We start from the raw sequence: 23,010 nt of genomic DNA on the forward strand, positions 1-23,010 counted from the left end.
GCAATGTATTACCTACCTCTGGAAATGGATAGTCAAATACTGTACATTCCTGCTGCTTTTGTCATACTTCTCCACCCTATATCTCAGTACATGAATGGAAAAAGATCGTTTCTTCATCTTGTTTATGTAAAAGTATTAGGGTGTGTCGATTTGAAAAAAGATGGAAAACAATTACAGTGAAAAGAGCAGAAAGTGAACATCAACTATGCTTTTATGATGCATGTCACCTGAATTCAGAGAATGAAGTTTAAGGTAATTTGAAGGTAAGGCTGTGGTCTGCCATAAAAGTGCCTACATGATAGGCTACTATTAGTGGATGTGTCTGAGTTTTCCCTCTACACAGACGGACAATGGACAGGTGCCTGGGAGGAAATCACACGTTACACTCCGTCATTTGTTGAGGCTGTCAGAAAAGGCCGCTGTAAAAGTGAAGGGAATAGCAGTCTTTAGGTTGTGATTACAGGAACTGAGGTTGAAATGTTCACTGTTCAAGTGGGAAATAGTCAGGTTCAACAATACCATTGAGTTTAACAGCATCCACTGTTGAGAGAGCAGAGACACGCTACAGTGAGGACTAAACCAAATACAATACACATGATCACAACAATAATATACTTTAGGCTGTTACACTGGTAGAAAATGGTATTTAATAATTTATCATCAGTATTCATACATCAATTCCTATCACCAAATTGCTCAGACTCTTTTTTTTATTTTTATTGGGCTTTCTATTAAATGTTTTCTCAGAAAGATGACATACATACATAGATGAACTGGTACCACTTTATAACAACACATTATCTAGCCTTAATAAAGGATGAATAAAGTTAGACCTTAAGGTTCCTTTGTGTACTGGAAAGAAGAATTTGACCAATAGTCAAACCTTGGATTCAGGAGAAGTGTTTTTTTTGTCCTGGATGCTGAACCATGGACCAGTTCTAGACTTTCCATCAGGTGTTCAAAGGTTCATGAGAGTTTGCCCAACCAGTCCACTTGTGCTTTGTGGATCTGGAGAAGGCATTTGACCATGTACCTTGTGGTGTCCTGTGGGAGGAGTGGTGCTCCGAGATTATGGGGTCTGGGGCTCTTTGCTCAGGGCTGTCCGGTCCTTGGATGACTGGAGCAGGAACTGTGTTCAAATTGCTAGAAGTAAGTCAGACCTGTTTTCAGTGCACGCTGGACTCAGCCAGGGCTGCCCTTTGTCACCGGATCTGTTCATGTTTTTTTTATGGACAGAATTTCTAGGCACTTACAGGGATGGAGGAGGTCCAGTTTGAGGACCATGAGATCTCATCTCTGCTGCTTGCAGATGATGTTGTTCTGATGGCTTCATTGAATCAGGACAAACATACACTGAAAATCAGCTCCTCTAAATCCAAGGCCATGGTTTTCAACTGGAAAAAAGGTGTCTTGCCCTCTCCAGGTGGGTGGGAGGGTCCCTGCCTCATGTGGAGGAGTTCAAGTAAGTAGCTGAGTTGAAAGGCAAAGCTCTTGATTTACTGGTCAATACTTACCCTCATCCATGGAGCTTGGCTAATGGCCCAAAGGACAAGACCATGGACACAAGGGGTCAAAATGAATTTTCTCTGCAGGGTAGCTCGGTGCTCCTGTAGAGACTGGGTGAGGATCTCCGTCACACGGGAGGAGCTTGGAGTAGAGCCGCTACTCCTCCATGTCACTATGTTATTAAGAATAATTCAGGTTAGTTAGTACTTAATTAAGTGAGTAAAGTTTAAGAGTTTAGGTTAGGGTATTAATTAAATAGTGACCAAGTTATTCTTAATAAACTACTTGTTCATTATGAATTAACACCGTTAGAATATTGCCCTCGTCAATCTAGTTGCAAGCTGTTACACAATTGTAGCACTTTTTTTTTTTTTTATTAAAGGGCTTATTTAGGGTAATCTTTATGTGCTTTTAACCCTGTGCCTCAAACTTAGATTTCCGTGAGGCACTAAAACAAGTGAAAATGGTTGCTTAAAGACTTGTACCTCCTGCAGTGGTGAAACAGAGAACACGCATCTCGTCTAATGGGCTAATTATGACTAAGAAACAAATCAGGTATGAGGCAAATTACAGCCTTTTAGTGGCTTCGACTGTTTGGAGGAAAACGCTAAGTTGTGGTTTACAATAATGAGAAGGAGGTGGGCTACGAGCTCCAGCCAGGGGTAGACACAAGCTGCACACAATTAACAGAAACATAAATATCTCGATGTGTTTAAGCAAGCCATTAATCACATATAAATAGAAAGAAGAGGCTCTTTGTGAACAGCGAGGTGAGGCGGTGTGCTAATTACTGCTTCTTCTCTACACTGGTAATTAGGTTGGCGCAGTGAATGGGATGAGCCCGTCTGCCCTGACCCCCACGCGCCCCTCAACACCGGGGTATTGTCTGCGTTTGCACCCTGACCTTCAGAATGGTTGCACTCAGCTGCATTAATCACTGAGTGTGTTTTGATTTATCTCGCATCTCGTCTTTTTCTCAGAGTGTCTGACAAATAAAGTGGTAATGGTTTTCCTTTTGTTTTGTAGGCGAGAGGATATTTACAGGCCATTGCACAGTTTTGCAGCAATAACAAAGTATGTGTAACTGTGGTGCACATTTTTAAGCAATTACATTTTCCAAGCATAGTTTGGGGAGAGAACTGAATAAACCACCAATATTTCTTGTTAAAACACCCATCTCCAAATTAGTTAATCTTTTGGGTATATCACGTATGTATTTTGTAGTTACAGCTGCCCTGAGGCAGACAAAGATGCATTTTGCCTCAAGTGGATTCTCACTACTGACTACCAGCTATAGGTCTAAACTAATCCCAGGATAACTGAGTAAAGAAATGTTAATAATGGTTATTGCTCTGCCCAGAAAGTTTCACAGTGTGGCATTAAACTTATCTGTGTTGCATTTACAGTTTTTTTGTTTTTTATGTTTGTTTATGAAAATATCTAAATACACATGCATTCTGATCTATTCTGATCTGGTGGTGTTATAACATGCACCTTAAAAGTTACATAGAACATCTTTAATTAAAAAAAAAAAAAAAAAGGTGCACTATGTAACTGGTTTTGGCGAGCTGTTTTCTCAGAGCCAACAACAGCCTGTACGCATTTCTAATCCATTACTCCACACTTACAGCAATTGTGTTCAGCGGGAAGTGGCTGCTATGACCTTTTTATGAGAAATGAAAATAAGTGTGGGCGCAGAGGACGATATTGGATTCTGTTGTTAATTAATGTGTGTATTATGCGGGCGGATGGAGCCGGGGGGAGGCAGTTAATTGAATTATAGTCAGCGACTTGGATAATGCACTGTTGTAATTGTTTGACTGTACAAGACAGTGCTCACATTAGGGGGACTGAAGGCAGGCCTGATTTTGCTTGAAGAGAATGGGAAGAAGAAATGAGTTGTTTAGTTTGGGTTGTGAGGCGAGAATGAGAGGCTAATTCAACCCAAGAGACGATTAACAGCACAACAGCAAAAGTCTTTATGTAATTACTGCACTTTTCAGCACAAATAAATAAGTAAAAAAATAAATAAATAAATACTTTTAAATTGAATTTCTTACAAAGATGCTATAAGCTAAACAACCTTTCACAAACAATTTTACAAGGCTTATACTTTCTGGAAAGAGACAAAATAAAGGTTAAAAACTGTATAGTCTAGCAATGTCTTAATATGGACATGATATGATTCTTTTTGAAGGCTGTAAGCTTTGAGGCAGTCAAGACAAGTGTAAATATTGTTGTTATTTTTCATGGTTTAAGCTGCCATCTAGTGGAGAAATGAAGCATAAACCTATTGGCTACATGTTTTTAGAAGACATCTTGATTGAAATTTAACCATGGCTTAGGCCTACAATCTTTTCCATTAATAGAATTTATATTTATATTATTAATTTATTTATTTGTTTTACTTTATTGGGGCATTGAGACTGGGCATTTAATTTTACAGATAAAATGTGATCCAGATGAGTAACATGACTGTTAAGGGCATTTCGTACAATATTATATAGTTTAGTCAATTTGAGTATTTTGAACAATAAATAAATTACGCCCAAAATGTCCCACAGTGGTGTAGTTATTTTCTTTAGAGCCATGGATTTATGCAGTTCTAGCTCCCTCTACTGGCAGGAAAACGCCACTACCTCTGTCTGAATAAGACCCATGTCCATCCCTATGAATGGCTCAAAAATTAAAAGGGAAAGGTTTAAAGAGACACAGAGGAGCAAACAAGGGCCTGAAATTGGACCCTCTTTCTATTAATTTATATTAAAGTGGAGTCCAGTGCTTCTAACAGACCTGAGGGAGAAGATTATGTAAAATTTAATTTATGAGCTTTTTCACCATGTTATAACTGTGTTCCTCCATGGGTTTAGTCAAGGTAGTATTTCAGTTGAAGAAATCAGATGTAGACTTCAACTCGGTCACCAGATTAAACTATTTTTGATCTAATGTGGCTTACAGATAATGTGGTGAATGTGCATGATCTATGAAGGTCATGAATACCAACAAAAAAGCATATGTCCACTTTAAAGGTCCTGTATTTTGCAAAATTGACCCTTGTAAGCTTTAAGCCTTTTTAGAATGTTGTAACTTTCTCAAAAACATGCCTGGAGTTGTGTTTTGTTTCATTTGTGCATGTTTAAGCCACCTTTATTATTAGTTTGTTTGCATCTCCAAAGCCCAAAATGTCCTACACCAACTTGTGATGTCAAAAAGCTGCAGTTTTCAAGTAAAGAGCAACCTTTTAGCTTTTGTTTACTAGAGACCAGTAATTCCAGGTCTGAAATTATCCAAGTGAAGGTGTACTGAGTTTAAAAGTACAGGGAAGCACTTCCTGTATTATTGTATGACAGAGTGGAACAGTGTTTTCTGTCTGAGAGAAGAACTCAGCCTAAATATGCAGGATTTGTGTGTTGTGATGAGGAAACAACGTTGTAACATAGATCAGCGTAACATAGGCCCTTTAGAGGAGAGTACAAGAGAGTAAGGTAAATTCAAATTCTGTGGTATTTGAATTTACATCTCTAACAAATCACATGTAGATGTCACACTTGAGTTGCTTTCTTCCTTTGTATATACATGACAAGAGTTCATATTGAGTTAATGGTAAATACATTTTATTTGAAAAGCATTTTCAAAGTATTGAAATAGTGAATAATTATTGTTAAATGCAACTTTTATAAAAGAAAATAAAGTTCCTCCCTCTATGTACAATCATTGATTATTTGACAAGATTACTGTACATATTGACATATGCTACAGTGGACATTTGCATTGTTAGACAGAAAATCACAAGTGTTAGAAGGCGAGATGATTTGCGCTGCGCGTGTGGATTCTTTCAGAGAAAACCAGAACTTAGCTGGAATATGTTTGGTTTTAGTTTAAATATATTTAAAACACATTAGTTAGCATGTCCAGTAAGTGCTGCCCAAAACATGTTCCCAGAATCAGGGACATTTTTGCTCATTGCTAGCACTGCCTGCCTATTCACATACACTTATCCATTTATGGAAGATGCTTAAACATTTATTAACAATTTCTGAATCATCCATAAACATTACCAAGTCTATCTGCGAACTTCACATTTGTATTGCATAAGCAACATACCTTAACCTTAAATTATGTAACATCTTCATGTAACTTTGCAGGCTGCCAAACAGACCAGTTTGGGAGCATGAAAGTAATTTATCAACCAAGGTTTGGACCCCGATGTTGTTCCACAGATGAGGAATGAATTTGAATCTGAATTCTTGCATGTACACACATGTAACTGTGTTAAGCCAGAACCCTCATGAAAACTTTACATATACAATTATACTATGTTGTTATGGCCCTTGTTACTACAGTGTGCTTCATGTACAGTAATTTGCAGACTTTGCACTTTGGTGTGAGCTCTACAGTGGCCAAAACCTGCTCAAGGCACATTTAAACATTATTAATGGTATAAAGTACACTATCTTATAAACTCCATTGTATTTAATAATTACAGTTTTGCTTCACAGGTCCCTATCGTAAGCTGGTAGTGTGTCTTTAAATGCAAATCAAGCAACAAAAATGTAATTAACTAGCTCTGCTCTTTTGTGCAAACTTCAATGAGGCACTTCAAATTATAAATGCCAACAGTGATGCAATACTAGTAATCTGTCAGTAAGAGAAGACCCATCTACAGTACAAAAAAATAAACAACTTAAAAAAAACTAAACAGAGGCTATACAATAAGGTTCTCCCCCATAAAAAAAAATACATTGCAGTGTTGATAACATATCTTTCTTAACAGTGCATGTGTATTTATATGGAGGGGCATGGTAGAAAAGGTTCAAAAGAAGTCGTCTGGATGGCAGCCAGCCAAAATGTCTTGAAATCATTGTCTCGATGACTACCTTGGAAACTTTCTACCTTGGACCACTCCTGGACGAATGACGGATCACATTGATATACAGTGACATGGCTATAGCTGTTGGCATCAATAACCAACTTGAATTATGAACATACCCCTGTATGGGAATGTTGAAATTACAGTAAGATTATATAGTTCTGTTTAACTTTGTAAACCAATTCCTGTCTTCCTAAGCACTGCAAGTTGTTGCCAACTCGTTAAATAAGCCATCTTGGAAGTGCACAGCAATGAGAACAGAATGGTTACATTATGTAACTATTATGAGTACATGTGGTTAAAAAAAAAAAAAAAAAGAAGTCACAGGGTGAGTGACGTGTTCATTTAAGACAACACTAGATAATTATAGTGTTGCATTGTTTTCCCATTACGTACCACAACAAACAAAACGTTCTGTCTGCATTTAAGGTCCAAAGGAATTTTGATATTTCTTTCTCAACATGAAATTTCACTTTTTAAATCTGACCAAGTATGTGGTATAGTAGCAAAAAATGAAGTTACTGTCTCTATATTCAACTTCTTTGCTTTAAAAGAGCAAATCCAAATGTAGCTGTATGTATGTAAATATGCTACATTTATCATACAGGCTGAAGTTAATAAGTTGATTAAAAGATTAAACAGTTTCAAAATTCCCAGTGACTAAATTTGTGATTACAAAGTTGATATTATTAAAACAAATGAGAAGTATAAATAAATAGAGAGATTCACATTATTGTAGTAGGATTTCCACTCTTGCCCACATATAATAAATAAACATAATTTATATTCAGTTATCATAATTTGGGCACCTCCTTACTTCAACATGGTGTGACTGAGAATAATGGATAAGATGGTTGTGATCCACTTGCTCACTGAAGAGAACATGTTGGAGAGTTTGACCTGGAAAGGTCGGACTCCCAGTCGTGCTCATTCCTACAAAGACCTCTAGAGAGCGCTCTTCAGTCTCCGTATGAGGCCAGTGCAGGGCGGGAGCAGGGGAAGAGGAGAAGAAATTGAAGAAGGCTGGATCCTTATTCTGGTAAGGTCAACACAGTCACTTCAGGTTTCATCTTGAAGTATTGGCTGAACCGTACAACTGCATATCTACAAGTAAATAAAAAAAAAAAGGAATGAATTTGATACTGAATAATGGTATTGGGATAATTATTCAAGTAATCCTGATAACTGTGTTGTTACAATACTAAAAATTCTAAATTTATTTCAATACTATGGGCTCAGTATGAAAATGATAAAGATAAACAGTCTTTTTTACACATAGAATGTAATTTTCAACATAAAATAATAATAGTTTCCTCAATGTTACAATGTGGTCTCATGTCATCCAATTACTTTAGTATAAATATTTGTTAAAATTCAACTTGTTTTCATACTATCATACAATACTTATCTATTATTGATAAGATCACTGGTTGTTCTATGTAATCACTGTGGAAATGTTAAACTGAATATGCTTATAAAACTGATGTGTGCGTGTGCGCAATATTGAAAGGCTATTTTTTGCTATAGAAAAAAAATCTCTTTCACAACTACCTACAATCTAATAATGTGTATCAAATGTTAGTGAAGCACTGGTTATCTTGTTTTTTTTGTTTTTTGTTTTTTTTTTCTTCAAAACATACCCCAAGAAGTCAAAATCAATGGTTGAAAACTTGGCTTGAATCAGTGCCCAAAGCCCCCAGAAGAAATGAGAAGCCTGTGAAAACATAAATAAAAAAATAATCCACAAATGCTGAACATTGATCTAAGCATCCTCAATAATTACACAACAAACTACTCAAGCAGCAGCAGCTCTATGGCAACCGCAAATAACTGACACACAAGACAATGATAAGCCCATCCTCCCCTCTGCCCTCTTTTCAGCTTGACAGTAAACAAAGCTGACTCATGGGACAAGTGCCAGAGTTGGTAAGCACTGTTTATAGAGTGAACCACCCACCCACATGTCAACTGCATAAAAAAAACACACCCAGCAACTTTCAAAGAACCATAATTGTGTAACAGGGTGGCTTATGCAGCCCTTATCAATATGTACTTTTGTTTAACCCACAGACACGGCAGCTACTGTGTACTGAGGCAACACTCACAAAAATCTATTCAGTGCAGAGGAGCTAAACCAATAAAGGTAAATTAATGTTTTATGATTATTCATTTCTAAGAAATTCCAAGAAAATATAAATAAAGAAGTCATTGGGACATAAAAATCATGATTTCTACTTCAGGGTCTCTTCCCGCATGGTTAAAGTTTCAATTTTGACCAAAATGGCCGTTGCAATGAAAACAATGAAAAGTGATGCTATTTTTCTAACATTTAATCTATAGTGGACAGTGTCTTGTGATAAAATCTTATACATACCAAAGCAAACTTGTTGACTTGGATGTAAAGTGTCTCCACCTCTTTGTCTGTCACATCAGTGGTCTGGCCTTTGTGCTCTTTGTAGGCCTCTAGATAGGAGCGCAGCCACATCAGCTGGAAGCCCCGATCAGGGTACTGGCTGTAGTCCACCTCATCGATACCTAAACCATGACAGCGGGGTATTTGTCATCAGTACTTTGGGGGGAAAATCTGGGGGGGGGGGGGAAAGTCATTTCTTTTTTCAAATACTTACCTGCAAACTCATTGAAGTGGTTCCCAATGTCGTAGGCTTGGTAATTGTACCCAGCATACTCGTAGTCTATAAACTTTACGTTTCCTGAAAAGAGAAAAAACATCATTAACAGAGAGAACGCCAGAATGATGATGATGCGTTTGCCGTTTAATAAGTGAAGTTGTCAAGTTCGCATTATGTGATCTCTACTGTTACGTTGATAGACCAATAGTCAGGGCAGGGATGAAGAGTTTGCATTTTGGAAAACAGTAAATAAAAGCTGAATAAATAAGGAAAGATGGGTTGCTATAGAGGTAGATAATGTAAAAGCTCTACACGTATGATTCAACAGGTGTTTAACTAAAGCCTAGACACTGTTGAGTTTGTTATTAAAGAGATGGTAAAACAAAATTAAGACCATATGTAAAAGTATTATCTTCCCTTTTCCCAGAATCTGGAAAACAGAGATCAGGGATTAATTAGCTGACATAAAGGCGCAAAGCATGACACGAAACAATGGACAGACAGGAAAAAATAATCTAATTATATGTCACTTTCCAGGTAATACGGTATATATAAAACATGCAGAAAATACAGAAATTAACTAAGGTGTGTTAATAAATACAGAGCAACAGGGCAAAATGCAATAGCAGAAGAAGGTTAGAAAGAGCAAATGAAAGAAGAACAGGTTAGTTCTATGGAAACCCAGTTTCCTGATCTCCTGCTCTGTCACAGATCAGCTGTTTGTCTAAAGCCTTAGTATACTCAAGCAGCACAGCAAGGGCGGCCTGAATGGGCTGAGCTCTTAAGTACAACCATCCACAATTGACTTTTAATCGTGTGATGGTAAATGTCCACATGCATTAAGAAAGTTATGAGTTGTTCAACACTTTATGTTCATGCCTGGAGCATAAACTATTATTTCAATTGCCAACTTTATTATTTGATAATCCACTTAATACAGTTACAGTGAGCAGAGGGAGTGGAAACAGGTGATAAAAATATATTAGTTTAGGAAACAGGTAGCAATGGTTCACAAAATCCAAACCCTTTTTTTCCCAAGCCCTACTTAAACTGACATCATTGCATTAAATGTGCAATGAAATCTTAAGTTTAGAAATGTCTACACAGTAGCGTTTATTATAATATCTAAATAGTTTTTGAGGTGGTGGACTACAGAGAAAGACACTTTGAGGTGGGTTACCCGGCGCCGTGTAGGTCCTAGCGGGACACAATGAACACCTCCAGGCAGTGGCTATAGCCCCCCTGTGCAGCAGATGAAAAGGTTGGGGCAAACACATCTTTCACACATGCTCACTCTCTAACTGACTTTTTAACCATGTTCATGAGGGGAGCTGCAACATCAGACAAAGCATTTGAGTTCCTATCCCACAACACACCCCTTCAAAGCTCTGTTCTGATTGGTTCCCTCTGGGCCCAAAGACATGACACTTTGTATGACAAACTTTAACAGACTTCCTTTAGGGTGATGTGGCCCTCGCCTAAGTACAAAGTGTACATTCTTCTTGGAAACATTGGAGTTCAGTTGAGGTACTGATAAACAGCCTCAGTCACGCGGCTTTGGAAACTATCTAAAATGTTAATATATGTTGTACTACTTTAACCACTTCTAAATATGAGCGGCTACAAACGATGTGTGCTTTGATGAGAAGACTGCAGGTCATGTGGCCATACCAGTCAAACAGGAATGTTGGTCGAAACTTGTGACCAGGAAGTCATGAAATTATGGCCTTGAGCCATGTACAAACCTGTGGCTGGTTTGTGAGATGTCGCTCAGGAACATAAAATTGCACTAAAGTAAATGATGTAGGCATAAAAGGAAAATGATCTGATGTGTTTCCTTTTTAAATTGTGATTGCAAATAATCATTTCTAGTATAACTCCTGTATGCACTATGTGTTGAGGAGTTCTGGTGGACAGTGATAGGTACAGAAATAAGCTTCTATTGAAGTCTCTGAGCAGCGCTGCATGTGTTTATTATCCCAGAGATGCATGGTGCAGGGCAGCCACAGTCCTGGGGGAAAAATGCTAAACATAAGGAGGTGAGAGAAGACCCCACCCATGCTAGAATGAAAGTGACTCCAAAACACCCACTTTGCACAGACTCCTTAGTTCTGATACATCATTATACTACAAGATAAGAAATATATCACTTAAGTTTATTAATAAATTCCCTTGCCATCAAAACCACCAAAGTGGAGTAGTCAATAAAGGTACACTAAATTCAACAATTGTTTAGGCTATTAATAGTGGTTTGTTTTGTGTGTTGAGCTTACAATTAGAACAGGTCAGAAAAAAAATGATTTAAATTTAACAGAGTATAACTGCTCGTAAGTAATTAAAATTGAATTAATTATATTGTATGCAATGTTTATGTATGGTGGAAAGAATGGGTCTCTTCTTGTCTAAAGCAATACTCTTAACAAAGGGGTGATCTGCCTGTTGTATTTGTAGAGCTCAATATAAATACTGACAATGAGTGAAGCATGTGATTAGGGCTCACCAAGTCCCGGGCCAGTCCATTTCAAACAGACACACAATATCACGCTTAAGCCTTACAGTTGCGGAAACACGCACCAGCTTCCTTGTTGTAGATGATGTTCTTGCAAAGCAGGTCATTGTGGCAGAGGACGACAGGGGAGCCCAGCTGGCACAGGTGCTGCTGCAGCCAAAGCAGCTCTTCTCTGAGGCAGCACGGACTGGGCACCTCTGTAGTAAGTCTGTGAAGAAATAATGAGAGACCAGGTTCAAGACAAGTAACCAAAGTTAGAAAAAGAAATATAAATAAAAACTGAAGAGAAGCCGGAGGTGAAACAGGAACAAGCGCACATGACCATGACCAACTTGACAGAATGTATGTTTTCACACACTACAACCCAGAACAGGTTTTGTTACAGGGATGATGACATGAATACAGTTGTATGCTAATGTAGGAGCTTGCCCTTCAGTGTATTAACACAATAGCCAGTATCAGAGTTATCCCTACTGTAAAGAAACATTGAGTTTATCTCAAAGAATGGATGAATAGCAACTACATACATTTAAATTTGTATGATGTGTAACATTTATATGTGCAATAATGCATAAACAGCATGTCTCTGTTGCATGTCTGGAGTACTCTTCAAAAATGCTTTTTACTTTCTGTTTTGCCTGGTGGTTGAGTCACCCCTACTCACTTCCGGTAGTAATATTGCTCCTTGTGATGTTGTCTTAGTGATAATGACTTGGTTTGTACAATAACACACAACTACTCAGTGTATATCTCACAGTGATAACAAGGTTAAGTGCGGGCTTACTACACCACAGGAATCATACACAAAGTTGTCAGCCACGTGTTTCACAACTAAATATAGCTACATTTGCAATTGCTAAATTGCTGCATGAATATTTATTGAAACCTACAAATAAATTAATGGAATATTTAATTTAGTTTTTTCAATATTTTACACAATAAAGTAGGTGTAAACCCTGACGAAAATGACTAGGTCAAAGACATGTTTCGGCAGTGCAAAGATCTCACCTTGTGTGACGCTCTGGATCACTGAAATATTTGGGGATAAGGGCAAAGTACTTTCCCATTTTCAGCCACAGGTCAGACTGAGGTACCCAGCCATTGTGCGCATGGATGGCATGGTATTTGGCAAGCTGCCTGGCAATGAGTCTAGAGAGGGATTAAACATTCATTAAACCAATGAAAAATGTGTTTTTTAACATTTTCCCAACAAATTCACCTATTGTATTGTGGTAACAATGTGACCTTTATTGTTGTTCACAAAACAGAAGAACATTTACCGGAAAACAGGCTGGCTGCGAATGTGTTCTGGCTCCAGGGCCGTTCCTTGAAGAAATTCATAGCACAGTCCGTTATTGAAGGTGCAGTACAGGGCAGGAGCACAGCGATGGGCCTGCAGCACTCGGAAACTCTTCACTTCATTGTCTCTGTCCACCAGCAGCTCAGTTTTGTTTCCATAAATACGAACCAGAACCACGTCCTTCATCACAGGGCCCACATAGCATCCCAGCAGTTTGTTGGTTATTCCATCTGTGAAGAACTGTAATAACAAGAGAAAGCAAAAAACATGTTTAAGACAGGAAATGACGTGTGTTAAATCTCTGCTTATTGGTGTACAGCATACATTAAGGTTAAAGCATAATTATCGTCCCTGTATGGAAATTTTAACTTTGCATTTGACTGAGTACTACCTTAGCTGGAGGATTTTACCTATTGTGCATGTTTTATTGGTGAAACTGATGTAAAGAAAAAAAAGCTCACAAAACATGCCAACTCAATGTGTTCATTCTATGAGGGATTGACTGGGAACGACAGGATTGTTAGGAATTTTATTTTCTACACTGAAGCAATGACAGGCATTTGCTGAGTATCCATTTGCCCACATTGATGAAAATAAGGCTGGAGTGGATCATGTGAGCACCTCCCTTTCCCAATGTTTTTACCACAACGAGCCACACCCCCAGTCTCTAGGGGTAAATTTGCTCCACTCAGTGCTCTTGTCCAGGGATATTTGCTTAGTTTACATGTTGTAGCTGTTTAATTTACCACCAACTGCACAGTAACAACAAGCACAGTTTACTCCTGAGCTCCTTATAGTTTTGCACTGTGGATAAATACTTCGAATTCCCAGCAATCCGTTACGTAATCATGTACCTATGCACATTTCTTGCTGTAGGCTGTTCAGGAAAGGCGGTCATTGGGACAAGATGCGATAGTTATTTTGGAATAAGCTGACAGATAGCTCTAAATGTCATAGTAGACGTGTCAGCTTAGCAGGGTATCAAGCGTCACTCGTTTCCGCTCTAACCACAGTAGTTAACTTGCACACAACATAGTCACTAGTGGGAGATGAATGCATTTTTGTATTTTTGTTTAGGATTCAAGAAGAGCGTAACAGAGCTAAAACCTATCCAGTTTGGTGACGCAGAGCCACCCATTGTTAAGCGATGGCACGATTTGACGCAGATGTGGGTCAATGAATAGGAAAGAGTAGGTTAGTGACATCCAAATATAGCACAGTGCATATAATAGCAACATCACCCATTTGGATGGATGACTCATAATAATTGAACTGTATTAAGCAGTGCAGCCTATGATTTTGTTGCATATTGCACACACGCAGTCATTCGCACATAGCTAGTGGTCAGTCATATATGTTAAAACAAACGTGATAATATAAAGTTTAACATGAACCACACCTTCATTTTGACCTCAGAGGGCTTCCAGTTTGGTCGGAGCTCCTTGATGAGCTTCAGCGCATCGGGTCGGTAGTCGTTTTCGTCCACTGTCACGTCTATTTTGGGCACAGCGGGCGCCTCGTCGGGGACATGGATGTATTTGGCCATGTTGTGCGATTTATTCCGAAAATCCGCCGATTGTTACAGGTGCGTCTAGGTGAGATGATGAGCACTGTGTATGAAATGCGTGACTGTAAAAGCAAGTATATGATCCAAGAGTGGTCGACGTGCAGCAACGCCTCTCCAGAAGTCCCTCCCACAGTCAAGGGAAAGGAAAAAAACAGAGCCGGTGCACGACGCGACCATGGGACACGACGGGCGGTAGGCGAGTGACTCACTGGAAGCGCTTGATATAATAGTACACTCGTTGAGCTCAACACATAATATACTTTTATAAATGACAAGCAATGTTTAGAGAAGCCAGAGACAAATTCATAGCACAGCTCCTGGGAAATAAACGAGTATCTCTACAAAAACAGCTAAAAATTTATATGAAAGCCTTGCGCCGCATTATAACGAAGAACAAAACGAACGCACCTTAGACAAACGCCGCACCGCAGACGTCACATCCGTAATCTACTTGAATGAAATGAGATTTGTATCGTCTCGTCTGATCCATGGCCTGATCCACTGGGCGTTATTTTTAAATGTCACTGCCTCAGAAAAATGTCATGAATCCTCTTACAGTGAGGTGGGCCAATAGCTCCACAGACACCGACGAGGAATGTGATTTCTCAGTGCACTTGTCCCTGTGCATCCATAAACTGTATATTATTGAGTCTACGGTGGCACCACAGTGGGGGTGTGTAAGGCCACCACAGCGACCTTGATTGTTAGGCTAATAAGATATGTAGTCTACACATAACAAAATGACAGCCCAAACTATTTAAAATAACAATGAGTGGTATTAGGGGGAAAAAAAACGAACAAAAAAGAAGATTAAAGATTAACTACTGTCTAATGAATGCCTAATTCTGCCAGTAGTGTGAATAAGTGAGACAAGGGCAAGGTGCTGAATAACCTTTATACACCTGTTGAGTTTTTTTTTTTACATGATATATAAAACATTTATGCCCAGTGCTATGCCAGATGTAAGACAATTTGCATAAGCTCCAACTGTAAATTATATCATCCCTTATCAGCCAAAGCTGTGGAGCAAGAGTGGACAGGTTCCCGGAGACCTTTAACCCAAAACATATGTGGCAAGCACTCAGGTCACCTTTCAGAAACAATTTAACCATCCTGATGCAACAATTAACTGCTTACTTGCTAAAGCAAACCATTTTCCTTTCTTCACACTGTTGCAGTCTGTACACTAGAATCAACCCATTGGAAAGTCAGAGAATGAACAAGGATATTTATGAGGATACTGTAGGTTGATATTGTAAGGAGACAGAACTACATAAGTTATTGTTAAAACTGCTTTAAACAGAAAGATTAGAGTCTGAAGTGAAGGGGATCCAACTGATCCAAATTGCAGCTCTTCCCGACAACATTAGAGGTTCTTGGTAATAAACTGTTCACCAAACTACCTAAGTAACATTTTGTCTGGGTAAATGCAATTCTTTGTCAAACCAACATGAGGTAATAGGTGGCTGTGCCATTTCACAGACTGAAAATTCCCAGGAGCAGAGATAAATCTACCTCACTTTCCTGTTCTTTTTGTAAACAAACACATCCTATAAGCGCCACATCCTCCCCACAATGAACAGCTTTATGAGAATGTGATAGTGCCTATTGTTGTAGCATCCACAGAGACACAGGGTGAGCCATCAGTGCTGTTTAACCCGAAATATGAACATGTATCACTTACATAGTAACAAAAGTCTTTTATTTTACCACACGTATTGTTGAACATATCCTATTCTGATAACATAAAGAAGAAAATTACATCAGCTTTTAATGTGCAGTATAGGTTTACTTTTAACTTAGTGTTTGGCATTAGATTCAAGTGGGGACAGTTGCTACTAATTCATTGTGTATTCTTCTTATTGTGAGTAGTTATTGCTGGAATAAATTTAATGATTAGTTCCAGTAAAAAATATGTATAATCAAAAAATATATATTTATAGGTGCAACTTTAAGAGACTCTCACAACTTAGGAAAGGCCTTTAAAGTATTATTTTTCCACAATCCTGTAAACTTTACATGCAATACAATCTCTCAGCCCGGCCCCCACAGTCTTCAGTCAAAGTAGTCTTCAATGTCGATGTTTGGGTTGAGCAGATCCTCTCCGTATGGTGTCAGGTCCATCTGGTTCAGGATGAGGTTCTCAAAGGTCTCCTCCAGGTCAGTCTCTCCAATCAGCACGGCTCCCACCATCCTTCCTCCACTTAAAACCACCTAACCCAAAAATCACAATGACAATTAGCCTAGGCACTATACTCCACAGAACTTATTACATGGAATAACTCTTGAGGAGACAAAGCTTTGATGTTTCTCAGGGTGTGCCAATAACACATGACCTGTTCATGTGATATTCCTTGCATTAGTCTATTTAGTCATTCAACACTCCATACATAACCCTGTTAAAGTAGGTGCTGATTAAGTTGTGGTAATGGAGAATGGAGAATTTAGTAGTGATAATATACCATATTATTTAATAAAGCTAATCTAACTTGGCCACAGATGTTCATTTTGTCTTCTTATGTACTCCTGGGTACTTCTTGGTTCTTGACAGTACAGTATAGTGTATTTACCTTGTTAACATGTTTCGGCTGCTAGCTGCAAGCCATCTTCAGAACTGTCACCGGTGTTGTTGGTGATGGCACTGTGTAAATACAGTTTGCAGTACTTTCTTTAAAAAAGAACTCAAAAAGTACCCAAGAGTACATAAGACAAAATGAACATGTTTGGCCAAGTTAGTTTAGCTGGGTTTTAAAGAAACGAAGAAGTTAAACTAACTTGGGTTTAATCTGTGTTTCCTAGGTTCATAGCCTAACAAACAAAATGACTCATTGTATTCCATAGAGTGAAATTTTGATCTATCAATAGAATCATATCAAATAGTGACCAGATCATATGGATAAGATCACAGCAACAGACACAGCCTCCACTTCTCCACTTACTGTGAAGAAAATTGTATATTGCGTATGTGCCGATCTTGAAATTACATTGTGACAAGGGAGTAACAAAATGTAATTTTTTGTAATACAATGAGACTGTTGACAAAGGTTTCCTTGAGCTCAATATGTTCCCTTCAACATAATAACTACAAAGACCAGATTAAATGTTTCTTATGTGCTTTACCTTGACATACTCTTGTCCTTTGGTACAGCGCACAAGCAGCTCATAGTTGGGCCCTAAACCTTGGGCATTGAATTTTCCCAAGAGTACCACCTAAAAGTAAAAAAACTTGTTGAAATAAACTTAAGTGCACTTGGAATTAAGTTATAATAATGCATAGTAATAATTAGCCTTCAGGAACATTTTTGAATTCATTATAATAATGCAGCAGATTGAGCAATACAGTGTGGCATACCTTATAGTTAAAGAACTTTGTAATATGTGAGAAAAGTTCAAAGCAGAAGTCTAACTCGATGGGCTCTGAGAGGACATGTGCAGCCATACAGCGAGCAGCGTGCCAGCCCATCTGACGAGCTTGAGTCCACAACCGCATCTGAGCACAGAACACACACAGAGCTCTGGTGAAAAGGGTTAAAGGGATATGGAGTTGATACTGCTTTGCCTCGAATGCCCCAGTGGCATTAAACATATCCATCTCCATGGACACAAGCAGTGGACACCAGGTCAAATTACAGATCAGTCTATACTACATTTTTGGTATAGCAACAACTCCTTAGAGGCAAACAGGTGGCGGACCCCCAATCATCTCCACCAGAAAAGTTACCGTACATAGTGCTCCTTTAATTGTAATAACACAGCAATAAATCTAGCTACACTTGGTAAGAAATGACGCACAGCTGCAGCACTTTTGTAAGGAGGCTTGTTAATGACTGACTTACTCTGCCCTTGATTAATTTCTGAACGTTTCTTCTTTCCCACAGATTCTCCAGTAAAGAAAGATGTATGTCACAGTTGGCCTTAGGCCAAGAAGGAATAGAGATTTAATCAGGAAGGAGTTTAAACATTAAGCTGTGAGCCTGATGGCCTGCTGAAAATTAATATGGACCTAATGTAAATTCAGCCTGGAAGACCCAACTGTGCTCCCATCTACCTCACAGCTTCTTCAGTGATTACTTGATCCTTAGCTAGGGCTGGCTGATATGGCCAAAAAAATAAAATCTTAAATTTATTTGTACTCACTAGACGATTGTGATTGAATCAAAATCTCTCAAACAGGGGCTCTTAACATTTTCATTCTCATCATATGCCATTATTTAAGAAAATGTATACTGCCTTAAATTACATTTGTAGAAATATCTAATTGTAAGAGCAAAATAACCCTGCTTTGCAAGTTAAAAAGTCAGAAGGAAACTTGTTACATAATCATTTTCGATTTCACAATTTTGTAATTTCTCAAAATCTCAATTATTAAAACACCTAAATTAAATCAAATTAATTTTATGAATTACCCTGTCTTATCCTCAATCTTCATCACCTCAGTCACTTTACTCCTTCCCACTACTCGCTGCACCTCCTCCTCGTCCAATCAGCACTCAGGCTGTCCAATTTCATTTTTTATGTATTTATTTTTTTAAATAATGTTATTTGGAAACTACATACATTACAGATGTACAAGATACAAACGCTGGACATTATGTGTGTGTGTGTGTGTGTTTGTGTGTGTGCATATAATGCATATGTATTGTTACTAGTTAATTTGAGTATTGAAAATAAGTTAAGTTAACTTAACTTAAGTGTGTTGGAGGTTTGCCTCAGATTCCCACTCAAGTCGGAGCAGGCTGAGCCACGCCCACACACCCCGTGGCGGGATGTGGGGGTGGCCCCCATGCGACCGCCAACCAATCAGGCTGGCCAGCCCCTCGACGGACCACCTCCTGATCTGAATGCTCCCCCCTCTCTGATATATATGTACATGTGCATACATTCGCACACATGCATGCACGCACCTGCCTACACAGGAACATACACGCACATCTATATGTATACAAGCACAGACAGTCAGGAACACCTTCACAGGCTGTCCAATTTAAACCCTCATTGCAGATGCAAAACTGCCCAGGTTCTCCCAGGGACCCCCCCAGCTTCATCATCATCATTCCCTTCACTCTCCTAGACCTCACATCTACCACCTCCGTTCTCCAAGGCCCCAGGAAGAAGACATCTCCTAACTGCAATATCTTCTGCTGGAATCTGAGCACTAAAAATAACTCATTCAATAAAGCTTACTAATACTTTTCTTTTTGTCCACTTTTTTAAGTGGACTCACAGTACTCATTTGTTGTGCAATTTAAATAAACGCAACCCTGCTCACATACAACACAGCGCATTTCCTAGTGAGTGTTAAATTATGGAGTAGAGATTGTTATGTTATGTGTTTGCTTCTTCGTATTGCCAAAACATGTTTATGTTTTTACTGTCACACTCCTATGGTTAGCTCCATAGCAAAAATGTGCAAATGGTTATTGCCATGGTATAGTACCCTTATTTGGGGATTTACCACTCACTTTTTGAATGAAAGTTCTCAGTAATTGATTGTTTTTTTGAAACCTACTCACCTATTCAGTACACCCTTTTCTGCTTTTCTAATAACATATCACTGATCTTATTTGTTGTATACCTGTTGCCATAGTGGACTGTGTTTCCAGCATGCAGTGCACACATCCCCAGCAGCATAGACATCTGACTCTGAAGTTCGCATCTGATCATCAACCTGAAGTCCGCCATCATCAGCCAGTGCAAACTGCAAAACACAGATCATTGTTAAGTAACATCACATTGTCATAAAAATGTGCACCAAACAGTACTTTAAAAAATAAATAATTGAATAAAAAATACAGACATACACAGACAGACAGACAGACAGACAGATGATAGATAAGACAGATAAGACAGATAGATAGAATAAGAAAACATTCAATAGTCTTTAATCTGCTATTGTGTTATTGGCCAATGACTGTTTCACTGGCTACGTTAAATATTTTATTAAGCCCTGTAAGTTCTCAACATACACTCTAAAGCTACAAAGTATCAGCAAAATAAACTGACATTATGTTATAACTCCATACTTACATTATTACCATGAAGAAAAGGGTCAGTGTTTGGCACAACACCAGTAGCACTCACAATAAAGTCACAACCATAAGTCTTGCCATTACTCAATTTGATATAAACTGGCCATGATCCAACTAAAAACAGATATGCAGATATTCGAAAACAGCACGTAAATAAGAAGTTGCATTTATGTACAAATTCTCACCAGTTTCAGGGTTTGATACTCTTTCAGGAGAGCTGAGCAGGTCGGTTGGGGTAAAAATCTTCTCTACCTCACACTGATATTCAACCATTACTCTGTGGCCCCCCTGAGTACAGAGCAGCAGGTGAAGGAAAGGACAGGATTTAGGCTGGCTTTATTGTATAAGCTAGCTATAAAGATTTAAATAATAATAATAAAGTTTTAGATAATTGATTAGTAGTTGACTCCAATGAGAGAAAGTAAACCAAGACTTCCATTTATAGATTTACAAGAAGTATAACAGTTACCATAACTACTAGCATAGGTTAGCTTTCAATCAACAATAGTAGACGGATGTGAACTTTTTCTGGCATGCCTCTTCAAAGTATTCTGTTCATTTAGGAATGTACTGGCTAACCTGTTCTGCTCCTTGTAGAACTATTCCTTCATGCCAGTCAGGGCCAAGGGCACTACCATGCTGAGTTGGAGCAGAGTTTTCCTTGTGGTTTCTGTCTGTAAAAAACAACTCCATACATAAAACAAAAATATATAGGACTGAGATTAGTTTCAGATTTGCTATTACCAACCTGCAGTGAAGGTGTGAGATGTGCCCCCCGCGGTTTCCTCAACTGTGTAACGAGGCCTCTTACAGGGGACAGGTTTCTGAGCTTTGTGTGCCTCTAGTGACGGAATGAGGAACTGCGCTGCACCAGCGTCAAAGAAAGTGTTTCCTATGGCTTTGTCTTTTATAGCCCAGATCATCTCACAGCCTTGCACCTCATGTCTGTTTCAAATAAAAACGTATTATATGGAATAAGTAGAAATAAGTGCAAATAATGTAAATACAAAAATTTGTAAATTGTAAATCAAACATCATTCTGCTTACTAGGCATCTATTTACATCACCTGGACGTACACTAGTTCAAGGGCAATGCCTCCATTTCCAATGAGAACAATTCTTTTAGCTTGAGACAGTCGCTTCTGGAAGTCCTAGATGTAACAATAACATTATGAGTAATTATTTGTGGGCACAACAAAGCTCATCAAACTACATGGACCATCTACACTTAATTGGAGCTGGTTACCTTTCCATTTTATCCAGGTACCAGTAATTGAATAGCAGTGTGCATATATATTTTTTGTTAATATAAAATTTATATGTTTATTATATATATTTAAAATAAGAATATATGAAAAGGAATATTAATAATCATAAATAATAATAGCTAATAATAGTTATTATTAGTTTTTGGAATTTTTATTTCTGCTAACAGTAGCAGACTTTTTCAAGTATTAGTAGCTTTTAACAGTACCTGCCCCTGCCATTAATACATAAATAGCCCTTCAGAATTTTTGCGTTGCCTACCTGTGCACTATCGGTGTCTCTTATCCCCAACACATAAGGATTGTCTTCAGTGAAAAGCTTTGGTCTGGCCCCAGTGCAAATACAGAGTCTTTCATATCCATAGACTTTTCCATCTGTAGTCTCCAAACACTGCAATTACAACAAATGCATACACTACTATTATAAAATTTTTTATAATACCTTATGTCCACAAGATGGGGGTGGATCCATATACTTATCCTTCATAACTTTGTTATCAAGGTTCCAAATAATGTCCAGACTGTTGCCTGTTTGTTACTCATAATAAATATATAATTTCAATGACTGAGGACTTACACGTGATTTAGCATCCAGAGCTTTGACAGCTGACTGTATAAATGTGAGATTGGAATAATTCTTTTGTAATACAGTGAATGGCCGTTCTTCCACACCAAACTCTTCCAGGGTCCTGGATACCTGTCGCAGAATGATACAAAATAATAATAATAATAATAATAATAATAATAATAATAATAATATATACAAATTATATACAATTCAAATTCTGGTAATAGCTTTAGAGAATATTACTGTGTAACAATATAAACGGACCTGTTTATAGTTTGTCACTGCTTTGATGTGTGGACCTGCAGTGATCAGAGCCAGATCCGCGGATGGAAACTGTGATGCCAGCTGTCAGAAATAGTGTCAATAAACAGGACACATAGATATTCTAAACGTCTCTCAACAAACGTATATGCATTTCAAACAGCATTGCACTTATGTTTACCTGTTCAACACATGTTACTCCGGCGATACCACCCCCGACAACAACGAATTTAAACGTCTTTTTATTTTCCATTGCTGTAAAATATGGCTAAGCTAACAGTGTTTGCTGTCAGTTTTGTTAACTAAAAGCGTTCCCGTGAAAAAGCATTTACCGAAATAGGACGTTTTGGAATTATAAATCCGTCTTCATATCAACACACTAGTATACTTTAGTAACAAAGCCGATATTGTGTAAATTGACTAAACACATATACCATAACACAAGTTTAGCATAGTGAAAAAGCGTGCTCTTCCGGAGAGTCCTGATTGGCTGTCATTGCAGCGT

General features: G+C 38.2%; 2 protein-coding genes across 3 annotated transcripts; both read right to left on the reverse strand.

Moving 5' to 3' along the window:
- Positions 1-5,098: 5,098 nt before the first annotated feature.
- On the reverse strand, positions 5,099-14,567 carry etnk1 (ethanolamine kinase 1). The gene is made up of 8 exons (XM_020926209.2): positions 14,215-14,567; positions 12,796-13,055; positions 12,524-12,664; positions 11,581-11,723; positions 9,004-9,087; positions 8,751-8,911; positions 8,017-8,090; positions 5,099-7,480 (listed from the first exon to the last, which is right to left on the reverse strand). Exons 1-8 carry the CDS (start codon positions 14,359-14,361, stop codon positions 7,408-7,410), a joined length of 1,083 nt encoding a protein of 360 aa, XP_020781868.1. The 5' UTR covers positions 14,362-14,567; the 3' UTR covers positions 5,099-7,407.
- Positions 14,568-16,067: 1,500 nt separating this feature from the next.
- Positions 16,068-23,003, reverse strand: pyroxd1 (pyridine nucleotide-disulphide oxidoreductase domain 1). Of its 2 annotated transcripts, XM_055153468.1 has the most exons (14): positions 22,687-23,003; positions 22,509-22,589; positions 22,254-22,373; positions 21,939-22,067; positions 21,489-21,562; positions 21,160-21,356; positions 20,991-21,085; positions 20,597-20,699; positions 20,410-20,525; positions 19,958-20,080; positions 17,735-17,872; positions 17,503-17,592; positions 16,953-17,023; positions 16,459-16,596 (listed from the first exon to the last, which is right to left on the reverse strand). In XM_055153468.1, exons 1-13 carry the CDS (start codon positions 22,756-22,758, stop codon positions 17,000-17,002), a joined length of 1,362 nt encoding a protein of 453 aa, XP_055009443.1. In that variant the 5' UTR covers positions 22,759-23,003; the 3' UTR covers positions 16,459-16,596; positions 16,953-16,999. The 2 variants fall into 2 exon arrangements, with proteins under 2 accessions (XP_020782331.2, XP_055009443.1); XM_020926672.2 differs by lacking the exon at positions 16,953-17,023 and having other exon boundaries at positions 16,068-16,596; positions 22,687-23,002.
- Between the last annotated feature and the right edge of the window lie 7 nt (positions 23,004-23,010).

Source organism: Boleophthalmus pectinirostris, unplaced genomic scaffold, assembly GCF_026225935.1.
Source record: "Boleophthalmus pectinirostris isolate CB_2022bp ecotype Guang Dong unplaced genomic scaffold, ASM2622593v1 HiC_scaffold_18, whole genome shotgun sequence".
Lineage (NCBI taxonomy): Eukaryota > Metazoa > Chordata > Actinopteri > Gobiiformes > Gobiidae > Boleophthalmus > Boleophthalmus pectinirostris.